At 41.9% G+C, this 12,233-nt stretch overlaps 3 protein-coding genes across 3 annotated transcripts in view; all 3 read left to right on the top strand.

The window, feature by feature from the left end:
• Positions 1-1,144, top strand: part of LOC124292385 (uncharacterized protein DDB_G0271670-like) — a 7,712-nt gene extending 6,568 nt beyond the window's left edge. Inside the window, exon 2 of the mRNA XM_046729465.1 lies at positions 328-1,144. Coding sequence (XP_046585421.1) covers positions 328-1,144 — 817 coding nt within the window. The remainder of the gene's footprint in view (positions 1-327) is intronic.
• Positions 23-10,608, top strand: LOC124292398. Its single transcript, XM_046729481.1, has 9 exons — positions 23-82; positions 3,706-4,744; positions 5,019-5,120; positions 6,164-6,818; positions 7,403-7,466; positions 7,763-7,877; positions 8,316-8,404; positions 9,186-9,239; positions 10,152-10,608. The coding sequence occupies exons 2-9, from the start codon at positions 4,738-4,740 to the stop codon at positions 10,239-10,241; spliced, it is 1,176 nt and encodes a 391-aa protein (XP_046585437.1). The 5' UTR covers positions 23-82; positions 3,706-4,737; the 3' UTR covers positions 10,242-10,608.
• On the top strand, positions 1,190-3,229 carry LOC124292384 (endochitinase A-like). Its single transcript, XM_046729464.1, has 2 exons — positions 1,190-2,065; positions 2,588-3,229. The coding sequence occupies exons 1-2, from the start codon at positions 1,190-1,192 to the stop codon at positions 3,227-3,229; spliced, it is 1,518 nt and encodes a 505-aa protein (XP_046585420.1).
• Positions 10,609-12,233: the final 1,625 nt, after the last annotated feature.

Raw genomic sequence — 12,233 nt, 5'->3', positions numbered from 1 at the left:
GAAGTTTCACCTTTTTTCAGATGCCACACATAGACGTCCACTAAGTACAATGAAATACGGAACAAGGACATGAATAGTGAAGGTATCGTCTTTCTTTAATGTCACCCAAAGAAATATTGCTATAGCGTCGTAACTTTTGCACCAATTTGCAAAGTTATTTGGTCGAGTCTTTAAGTAACATTTGGAAAGAATGGAGGAAGATAAGGCTGTGGTGTTGATGCTGTGGATGAAGAAGATGAGTTGTTGAGTCTGTGTATGATGAAGTAGATTTGTTACAAGTAACCTTCCTCATCCACAGACTCAACAACTCTCCTTCCTTATCCACAGCCTCAACAACCCTTCTTCCTCATCAACATCCTCAACAACTCATCTTCCTTATCCACAGCCTCAACAACTCATCCTCCTCATGCACAGCCTCAACAACACATCCTCCTCATGCACAGCCTCAACAACTCATCCTTCTCATGCAGAGCTTCAACAACTCATCTTCTTCATGCACAGCCTCAACAACTCATCATTCTCATGCACAGCCTCAACAACTCATCCTTCTCATCCACAGCCTCAACAACTCATCCTCCTCATGCACAGCCTGAACAACTCATCCTTCTCATGCACAGCCTCAACAACTCATCCTCCTCATGCACAGCCTCAACAACTCATCCTTCTCATCCACATCCTCAACAATACATCTTCCTCATGCACAGCCTCAACAACTCATCTTCCTCATGCACAGCCTAAACAACTCATCCTTCTCATGCACAGCCTCAACAACTCATCCTTCTCATCCACAGCCTCAACAACTGATCTTCCTCATGCACAGCCTCAACGACTCATCTTCCTCATGCACAGCCTCAACAACTCATCTTCCTCATCCACAGTCTCAACAACTCATCTTCCTCATACACAACCTGAACAACTCATCTTCCTCATGCACAGCCTCAACAACTCATCTTCCTCATCCACAGCCTCAACAACTCATCCTCCTCATGCACATCCTGAACAACTCACCCTCCTCATACACAGCCTGAACAACTCATCCTCCTCATCCACAGCCTCAACAACTCATCCTCCTCATCCACAGACTCAACAACTCATCCTCCTCATCCACAGCCTGAACAACTCATCTTCCTCTTACACAGTCTGAACAACTCATCCTCCTCATCCACGGTCTGAACAACTCATCCTCCTCATGCACAACCTCAAAAACTCATCCTCCTCATGCACAGCCTCAACAACTCATCCTCCTCATACACAGCCTGAACAACCCATCTTCCTCATACACAGCCTGAACAACTCATCCTCCTCATCCACAGCCTCAACAACTCATCCTCCTCATCCACAGCCTGAACAACTCATCCTCTTCATCCACATCTCAACAACACATCTTCCTCATGCACGGCCTCAACAACTCATCCTTCTCATGCACAGCCTCAACAACTCATCTTCCTCATCCACAGTCTCAACAACTCATCCTCCTCATCCACAGCCAGAACAACTCATCCTTCTCATGCACAGCCTCAACAACTCATCCTCCTCATGCACAGCCTCAACAACTCATCCTCCTCATCCACATCCTCAACAATACATCTTCCTCATGCACAGCCTCAACAACTCATCCTTCTCATGCACAGCCTCAACAACTCATCTTCCTCATGCACAGCCTAAACAACTCATCCTTCTCATGCACAGCCTCAACAACTCATCCTTCTCATCCACAGCCTCAACAACTGATCTTCCTCATGCACAGCCTCAACGACTCATCTTCCTCATGCACAGCCTCAACAACTCATCTTCCTCATCCACAGTTTCAACAACTCATCTTCCTCATACACAACCTGAACAACTCATCTTCCTCATGCACAACCTGAACAACTCATCTTCCTCATCCTCAGCCTCAACAACTCATCCTCCTCATGCACATCCTGAACAACTCACCCTCCTCATACACAGCCTGAACAACTCATCCTCCTCATCCACAGCCTCAACAACTCATCCTCCTCACGCACAGACTCAACAACTCATCCTCCTCATACACAGCCTGAACAACTCATCTTCCTCTTACACAGTCTGAACAACTCATCCTCCTCATCCACGGCCTGAACAACTCATCCTCCTCATGCACAACCTCAAAAACTCATCCTCCTCATGCACAGCCTCAACAACTCATCCTCCTCATACACAGCCTGAACAACTCATCTTCCTCATACACAGCCTGAACAACTCATCCTCCTCATCCACAGCCTCAACAACTCATCCTCCTCATCCATAGCCTGAAGAACTCATCCTCTTCATCCACATCTCAACAACACATCTTCCTCATGCACGGCCTCAACAACTCATCCTTCTCATGCAGAGCCTGAACAACTCATCCTCCTCATCCACAGCCTCAACAACTCATCCTCCTCATCCACAGCCTCAACAACTCATCCCCCTCATGCACAGCCTGAACAACTCATCCTTATAATGCACAGCCTCAACAAGTCATCTTCCTCATCCACAATCTCAACAACTCATCTTCCTCATACACAACCTGAACAACTCATCTTCCTCATGCACAACCTGAACAACTCATCTTCCTCATGCACAGCCTCAACAACTCATCCTTCTCATGCACAGCCTCAACAACTCATCCTCCTCATGCACAGCCTCAACAACTCATCCTCCTCATGCAGAGCCTCAACAACTCATCTTCCTCATCCACAGCCTGAACAACTCATCCTCCTCATCCACAGCCTCAACAACTCACCCCCCTCATGCACAGCCTGAACAACTCATCCTTCTCATGCACAGCCTCAACAACTCATCTTCCTCATCCACAGCTTCAACAACTCATCCTCCTTATACACAGCCTGAACAACTCATCTTCCTCATACACAGCCTGAACAACTCATCCTCCTCATCCACAGCCTCAACAACTCATCCTCCTCATCCACAGCCTGAACAACTCATCCTCTTCATCCACATCTCAACAACACATCTTCCTCATGCACGGCCTCAACAACTCATCCTTCTCATGCAGAGCCTGAACAACTCATCTTCCTCATCCACAGCCTCAACAACTCATCCTCCTCATCCACAGCCTCAAGAACTCATCCCCCTCATGCACAGCCTGAACAACTCATCCTTATCATGCACAGCCTCAACAACTCATCTTCCTCATCCACAGTCTCAACAACTCATCTTCCTCATACACAACCTGAACAACTCATCTTCCTCATGCACAACCTGAAGAACTCATCTTCCTCATGCACAGCCTCAACAACTCATCCTTCTCATGCACAGCCTCAACAACTCATCCTCCTCATGCACAGCCTCAACAACTCATCCTCCTCATGCAGAGCCTCAACAACTCATCTTCCTCATCCACAGCCTGAACAACTCATCCTCCTCATCCACAGCCTCAACAACTCACCCCCCTCATGCACAGCCTGAACAACTCATCCTTCTCATGCACAGCCTCAACAACTCATCTTCCTCATCCACAGCTTCAACAACTCATCCTCCTCATGCACAGCCTCAACAACTCATCTTCCTCATCCACAGCCTCAACACCAGTCATATTTTCCTCCATTCTTTCCACAGAGTATTTATAAACAAAAGCCATTTATTCTAAGGGAAGTTTTAAATAATTATTACTTCAAAGTGAAAAAAATGTCTTGTATGTTTTATAATTTGCAAGTGGTTATGGGATATGTTCTTTTGCAGAAGGTTGCAGGTACTGCCTCTTAGTAACACGCGATACCAGGTTTCCAGAGGATTACCGTTTAAGTCTGCATGTAGATGTAACTGTGATCAGCAACAAGAAGCAGCAAGAAAGGAGAAAACCAATAACTAAAGAACTTCGGAAGAAAGTTTCTGCTTTACGGAACTCAACAGGCGGTGTGCTGTTTATACATATCCAGCGAATTGCCAAGACTGACAGGTCATTGCACCATCTGAATGAATACATTGATCCAACTCTGGAAACACTTCTTCACTGGGATGAGCAGTTTGCTAATATCTATAAAAAGATTTGGTTGACTGAGATTGAACCTAATCACGCACAAGCACACGAATTCGTGGTATTAAGTGTTAAAGGTTCGTCCTTTCTTTGTACGGCAGAATTCAATACGTCTGTGAATACTGATTTCAGCATTAAGTCTGCAACTGAAGGTGTGATTCAGGACTTATTGAAGTCAACTGACATTCCACCTGGTGAACCTAAACTCGTGGGAGACGAATTCATAAATGGTACAGCAAATAGTCCATCATTTCAAGAAAGTAGATGTTTACAGTTTAAACGTTGGATGAAAGCTGACATACTACACCTCTGGAACGATTTAAAATTGAAGAGTTATCTAACTTCCTTCTCAAAGCTGCCAACGGGTGGTTCAATCATATTTGGAATAGAAGAAAACTCGGTACAGGAGCGTGTATCAACAAGAGATACATACAACCGCGTGAAAATAGAATCGACTGGCTTGAATATTTCCAGTGAGGAACGTAGGGGCTTCCAACGAAGACTACAGGGGCTGATTGAGAGGGAAATTGTGATATCCCACACATCTCCAGATAATGAAAGAAGGTTACCCTGGGAGTGTAAACTACATAGATTAGTGTCAGGAAAGTATATACTGGAGATCGCTGTTGGATACATGTATGGGTGTGTGTTCCATGACTCAGGTCCCGAAGCCTATAAAATAATAAATAACATAATACAGAAAGTGGATTTTGAAACCTGGCTACGAATGATCCAATATGGACAGTAAGTATCCAGATCCTTGCCAGTGTGTATGCATGGATAATACTTCGTGTATGCATTATACTGAGGCTAAATACGAAAAAATAAACTGTAACAGTTTCAAAGTGGTAACAGAGAGATAAAATGTCCAAAATAGGTGCAGTGGAATAGATTACATAACAGTAACACGTATTACAATTACTCAAAGCTACTGATATTCTAAAGCCTTTTTTCAGATGTTTGACTCACATGAATTAGCTGGTAATGCTTTTAAGATGTATATTTGATTTTGCTTCAGACACAAGTCTTCTAACGTGGCCTAGTAATGATCCGTTCCTTCCAAAGCTGAGACAAGAGGATGGTTCCTTCAGAAATATTCGGGAAAGTTTCTTCAGTACAGGTCTGTTTTCTTACTGAGAACGCGAAAATGTTAATGATCCCTGTTTTTTTCAAAATAGCTTGATGTTGTCATAAACTGACGAGCAAAAGAAAGTACACAGGTGTAATTGTTGTTGCAATCCCAAATATGCGTTCTAAGTAATAAAATTTTTGAAAAACATTGATTGTATAGATCGCAACCATCATGTTTCATTTGCCAAAATGCAACCAAAAACATTTGTACTTGTTTTGCACGATTTTTTGCAAAATTGTGATTATTGTCCCATGCACCAGAACCTTTCTGGCAGAGAGTATAAAACCTGTTTATCGTGAAGACTGAACAATCAGTTGACATAAATCTCACGAGGAAATGCCAAGATTGACGTCGGCGTAACGAGAACGGGCCAAAGGAATGACACAAATGGCTGCTTTCAACAGCGATATTGCAAGGACATTGGGTTGCACAAGACAAACCATAATTTGGCTGTTTAACCGTTTCGGTACGACAGGCCAGACATGTGATCGACCCAGAAGTGGACGTTCCAGAGTCACAACACCCCAAGAGGATCGCTATCTGCGGGTTATTCACCTACGCAACTGGATGTTGACGGTGACGTCATCAGCAGCCACATCATTGGGTCATCGCGTAAGCCGATTCACAGTGACAAGACGACTTCGTCCTGCTGGCATGTATGGGCCTACCGACCGCTGCGTGGAATGGCCTTGACCTTCCAGCATCGTAGGAACCGTCTGCAGTGGTCATCACTACATCGCTGTTTATTGTTACAATGTCATTTTGCTGATAAAACACGTGTATTGCAGTGTGCTTCAACATATATTTTCCATTTCATCAAAAGGTTTTGTTATTTTTATGTTATTGGAAGAAACACAACCTGTATACTTTCTTTTGCACATCAGTTTACAAACATGAACACACATTGAGAAGTTGCAGACACAAACTTTATATAGGGAAAGGCATTTGTGGCGATAAATATGTGCATTATATGAAGTATTTGCAGTTTTAATTCAGAAGAACGTTTTCTGTGATTACGTTTTGTTCTTTAGGTCTTACTGTTTGGCCAAGTTTCAAGTCATCCAGTCACCAGAAACTTCTGACAGATCGACTGGAAACGACATTCCACAATCACAAAGATGCAGCTGGTCTGTTGTACATGAGTAACTCCCTTGTAGAACTACTGAAGACAGAGAAAGTATCAGACGTTAAGATACCCAGCGATCTTCTGCTTGAAGCTCTGTATGTTTCTTCAAGTCAAGCGGTGACGCTTCTGTGCGTCGTCAAAAACAAAAATGATGAAGTTGAAGAGAAGCAGAAGTACATTCTGCAGCTGACAAGGAAAGTTACGAAGAGGATTCGTCAGTTTACAGATGAGCATGTCAGTTGCATATACGGCCTTCTTGACTCCGATGAACTTGTAGATGATGTGACTTTTATTAAAGGTTTGTTGTCTATGGAGAAGAATGCCCGAGCATACAATAACCTGGCCTCTTTGAAAATGACTCGAGAAAAATGTGAGAAAGTGTTCAACGCCTTTATTGTTGCTGTTGGTACGATACAGCTGGTTCCTGGTGAGAAGGAAGAGGAAGAACTGTGGCTCCTCACAGAGGAAGAGTTCTATGAGCGTATCAAAATCATTGAAGGAACACATGAGCAAATTGAGGAGTTCACTGAGCAAGTACGCCTTAGGCATCAAATGTCCAGGTGATTATCGGAATGTTTCCTAACATAATGATCAAGCAAATATACAAAGATGCCTCGTTCATGCAGTCAGTTGTGTGCGTGCGTGCGTGCGTGCGTGCGTGAGTGAGAAGAAATATTCGACCTATGAACACAGGCATTGATTTGAGTGAGTGAGTGAATGAGTATGGTTTAACGTCGCCTTTAGCAATAACCCAGCAATATCATGGTGGGGAACACCAGGAATGGGCTTCACACATTGTACCCATGTGGGGAATCGAACCGGGGTCTTGGGTGTGACGAGCGGAGGCTTTTCCCATAAGCCTACCCTACTGCCCAGGCCTGATTCGACCCCATGACCATTGGATTACTGACTGCATCAAGGTCCACTCTGCATACTGAAACCTGGGACATCAGAGCATCATATTCCCGATATTATATGAACGAAAAAGAAAGGATAACGTGAAAAATGGTCATGCAATTATCACTGTTTAAGGTGTATCTTTGTCAGCTTTGGACTTTTCGCATTACCATTTTGCAAGCTCTTACGATCGAATACATACATTCATGTATATAACGATGACTTGAATATTCATTTTGTTTTTCAGAACACTTACGGCAGTTAACACTGATACACTGGGCAATGGAGACAACAAAAAACCGAGGCTGAACGTAGGTTTTCATTATGAATCATATATTTTTAAATTCATGATGCCCCATATACATGTGTTTGTTGTTAAACGCCACACTCAGCAATATTTCAGACATTATCTCTTACTAATTGAGGACCAGTGACTGACATCAGGAGCATCCACTAAGGGCCTAACCACATTATCGCGCAACCTACAACAAACAACGGCTGCTGAAGGTCAATTCTAAGCTGGATCTTCACGGATCAACTATGACACCATCCACGTCATTGGAAAGCTAAGCACTTTTAACAAAGTCTGTTTAATTTCAACTTTCAGCCGGAGGAAGACAGAAGAAAATATTGCATTGGATTTGAAATGGTAAAAGCTCTACAGAAGAAGACCTCACACCATCTGCATCATCTTCTGGAACTCAACAACAAGACTCAAGCATGTAAGAATCCCGCAAAGATTCCACTTTTCTGTCCTTTTGGAAACACTTCACGTCTCTTTCACTCAAATCCGTGTGTTGGTTACCTTAAAGTCATCAATGATCTCATCCAAAACTAATAGAAAAGTACCATTATGATAAGAACAACAATTACAAATAAACAATAAACATAAACACGAAGACCCATTAATGATTCACGTCACTCTTCTCACAAGAAAGGCCATATCAATCCATTTTGACGACCATTTTCTGGTGTGCGTTATGTGATATTGCTGGAATATCGGTGAATACGTTCTACAGTATTACTCACCATGATGCAGAGGATACAACATTTCGTCAGGGATGTTGCAAAATTGTGTTGTAGTGTGTTTAAGATGTATATGCAAACATGATTCCTGCAGTTTAGATTGGACTTTGCTAATTTTCTTTTATCTTATACAGGCTTATCGCTTATGAAAGCACACATCTCAGTAGAGACAGCTCCACTGGGCATCGTGAAGGTGAAGACCAGAGATTCTGCTACTCAAACGGTAGGCGTTCCTTTAATTCTTCATGACCCGTGAAGATCCGGGTTAGAATGAACCTTCAGTAATCCATGCTTGTCATAAGAGGCCACTAACGGGATCAGGTGGTCAGGCTCGCTGACTTGGTTGACACATGTCATCGGTTCCCGACTGCGCAGATCGATGCTCATGCTGTTGATCACTGAATTGTCTGGTCTAAACTCGATTATTTACACGCCATATAGCTGGAATATTGCTGAGTGCGGCGTAAAACCAAACTCACTACTACTGAAGATCAATTCTAACTCCGATCTTCACTGGTAAATCTGTCCAGAATGGTAGTCATAGTACAGTTCATGATGAGGTGACTAACGGAATCGGGGGATCAGGCTCGCTGAGTTGGTCGACACATGTTATCGTATCCCATTTGCGTAGATCGATACTCATGCTGTTGGTCCCAGACTCGTTAATTCACAGACCGCCACCATTTACCTGGAATATTGCTGAGTGGGGCGGTAAACAGCAACCAAACAACCTGCTTTAATTCTTTTAAAAATTTGTTTCCATTCAAATGTTCTGAAGCCATGCCCTCATTGATAAAACCCACCATCAAGAGATGTGTGATGCGTTGCTCCCGAGTAATATCACCCCTCGAGGGTCTTTTCCAGTGTAACATTGGTACACAGTAAGCTAGTTGATCTTTTGATTGCTGAATGCGGTATAAAGTAACTGACAAAACAAATCTGTTACATATGGATCAGACAATCCAGTGATCAGCCTTATTAACAACCTCATGTTTTGTTTTTAGGACCAGCCAAGGAAGAGTCGAAGAAAACAAATTCATGATGCCCAAGGCTCCTGGGTAAGCGCGTTATTATGACAAATGAGTGAGTGAGTTTTGTTGAATGCTGCTTTAAACCGTTAAGGCATTTCAGCCCGTGCCAGCTTAATGTGTCAATAAAGTCATGAGTGACGCAGGCTTTATGCAATGTTGTGAAATGCATGAGCATGACGATGGTGGTGATAAACCTAGTAGCTGAGATTCTGAACTCACAAGATTGGTTTCTTAAAGTGGTAAAACCTGCACCTTTGTACAACATCAGACGCGTGGGCCACCAATGTCCGCTTTCGTGACATGCAGTGGTAATTCAATGCTGTAAATTGACTTTTATTTTCAAGAAGAAACATTGAAATGTCTGTTCTAACTTAGCCGTGTATCTTAAGTGACAAAATCACCGTTGATAAGAACAACGAATACCTTGGTACCAGGAAAAATATGTTCACAATTTTCACAATTTGAGATGGAATGCCTATATGGTCATTGCCCCTATATACTGAAGGAAATGACTGTCACGTCTAATACTGTTTTAAATTGATACAATATCGCCTTCTTAATTCATAAATGTGTGTATGAAATGATGTCAAATCATGTTGCCTCAAAATTTATTTATGTTTGAATGATTGTTTAATGCCGCACCCTGCAATATTCCAGCTATATGAAGGATGTCTGTAAATAGCCCCAGTGAGCAATCGATCTACGCAGTGGAAACACGATGACATGCATCAAACAAGTCAGCGAGTCTGACCATATGGTCCTGTTGGTCGCATCTTATGGCAAGCATGGGTTGCTGAAGACCAGTTCGAACCCAGGTCTTCACAGGTCATATTAATTATATAACATGAAAAGCTAGGAATATGTTTACTGAATATTAATACAGCTACTTAAATAAAGCGGCAATGTTTCTAATGAACACATTCTTATATCGTTTTTCAGAGATCAAAATCTGCACAATGCAAGAGGTCACGCCCTCCCAGTGCGCTCCAACCACGGAGCGAAGGCTGTATATGTATACACGTGTGTTAATGTATGCATTCAACTCATGTAGAGTCTATTTGAACAAACTGGGTATAAGGGAATCGTCAGGAAAAGGAATATTGAATCGGAATTAATATACACTATGTCAATCTGCAGTTTCAATGCTCTGGGTAATTTTGATGATGCTGACGCACAGAACATACATGTTTATCATAATAACATCACATATGTGATCTATTGCCACATCCTTGCCAAAGATAGTAAACGAATTACGTGCCAACATTCATTTTCACCTTCATTCTGTGCGCAATATGAATCAGTGTTAACATGAATGTTTTCAACTGTGATTGAATCTGGAACATCTCGTTAAGTACGGCCTTAAAGATCACATATACTCTAGGGGGGTACAAATACATACATGTATATCACTAACTGGCATCGCTATAAATGAAACCCCGTCATTAAAACTACTCCTTTCGATCTTTAATTAACTCAAATCCACATTTTTGACAACAGTGCACAATTCTCGCCCGCGAACGAAATTTCAACCAATCAGAGTGGGGCGTCTATACAACTAACTGAAAATCCTACCTCATATGACGTCACTGCAGTGCTCTGGCGACAGAGTTACGTAACCTGTCTGTGGTTTCGTTGGCGGGCGAGCGTGAAGCAGGCGACTTTTTGGCAACTTTTAATCGCTCGGTACTAATTAACCACAAGTTTTTAAAGAATGATTTTGGTGTTCCGCATAAGAGTAAAAAAACAACAAAGTTTATTTGTTCTTTTATAGTATAATTGACGTCTGGTTCCTTTCCCCGAGTTTTGTGCCCACTCCTGTTCCCTTTATATCTGTATAGCTAGTTCACACAGCTGCCTTGATAGTGTGTGCTGAATTTCTAATGTTGGTGATCTTTAGCCTATTTTTATATTGTCTTGTCCTCTATAGTTAAAATGTTTTAGATTAAATTACTAGTTTTACATTTATATCTGTGATATTCTAATTTGTTTTAATGTCCTCCGTTGACAGGATTTAATACTCTATCTTAACTTATTGTTAATATATATGTTGCTTAGTCACGATATGGCTGAAATATTGCCAAAGTGTCTTTAAATTTTAACTCACTCACTCACTCACTCTAATGTTAGTGAACACAGGTTCATGTATATATCTGAAGCTTGATAAAATCCTTTGTGAGTGAGTGGGTAAAGAAGCTCATTGAATTCAACGTTTCAAATCTGAAATGTTTCAATATGTGTGGCCCAGCAAGTGCTGTGGTGCTGTTGATGTAGATGTCGATACATAACTATTTTCCATTTCATCTCAGTATTGCATCCATCCAGTGTTTGTTGATCTAGGTGCCTAGAAACATGTATGTTTTACTTTGGTCTGTGTTACATCCATCCAGTGTTTGTTGATATAGGTTCCTAGATACATGTATGTTTTACATTGGACTGTGTTACACCCATCCAGTGTTTCTTGATATAGGTGCCTAGAAACATGTATGTTTTACTTTGGTCTGTGTTACATCCATCCACTGTTTGTTGATACAGGTTCCTAGATACATGTATGTTTTACCTTGGTCTGTGTTACATCCATCCAGTGTGTGTTGATATAGGTTCCTAGATACATGTATGTTTTACCTTGGTCCGTGTTACATCCATCCAGTGTGTGTTGATATAGGTTCCTAGATACATGTATGTTTTACTCTGGTCTGTGTAACACCCATCCAGTGTTTCTTGATATAGGTGCCTAGAAACATGTATGTTTTACTTTGGTCTGTGTTACATCCATCCACTGTTTGTTGATACAGGTTCCTAGATACATGTATGTTTTACCTTGGTCTGTGTTACATCCGTCCACTGTTTGTTGATATAGGTTCCTAGATACATGTATGTTTTACCTTGGTCTGTGTTACATCCATCCAGTGTTTGTTGATATAGGTTCCTAGATACATGTATGTTTTACTCTGGTCTGTGTAACACCCATCCACTGTTTGTTGATATAGGTTCCTAGATACATGTATGTTTTACTTTGGTCTG

This window comes from Haliotis rubra, unplaced genomic scaffold, assembly GCF_003918875.1.
Source record: "Haliotis rubra isolate DU_JTF1 unplaced genomic scaffold, ASM391887v1 Scf516, whole genome shotgun sequence".
NCBI lineage: Eukaryota > Metazoa > Mollusca > Gastropoda > Lepetellida > Haliotidae > Haliotis > Haliotis rubra.
The sequence above is the reverse complement of the archived record's forward strand: the minus strand, read 5'-3'. Positions and strand labels throughout refer to the sequence as shown.

Excerpts from the sequence above, each read along its gene's own strand:
- LOC124292384 (XM_046729464.1), top strand. The coding sequence starts at position 1,190 with ATGCACAACCTCAAAAACTCATCCTCCTCATGCACAGCCTCAACAACT. Across the intron at positions 2,066-2,587 it reads ACTCATCTTCCTCTTACACA|CCTCAACAACTCATCCTTCT; the intron begins GTCTGAACAACT and ends CCTCATGCACAG.
- LOC124292398 (XM_046729481.1), top strand. Across the intron at positions 6,819-7,402 it reads CTTAGGCATCAAATGTCCAG|AACACTTACGGCAGTTAACA; the intron begins GTGATTATCGGA and ends TTTGTTTTTCAG. Across the intron at positions 9,240-10,151 it reads ATGATGCCCAAGGCTCCTGG|AGATCAAAATCTGCACAATG; the intron begins GTAAGCGCGTTA and ends ATCGTTTTTCAG.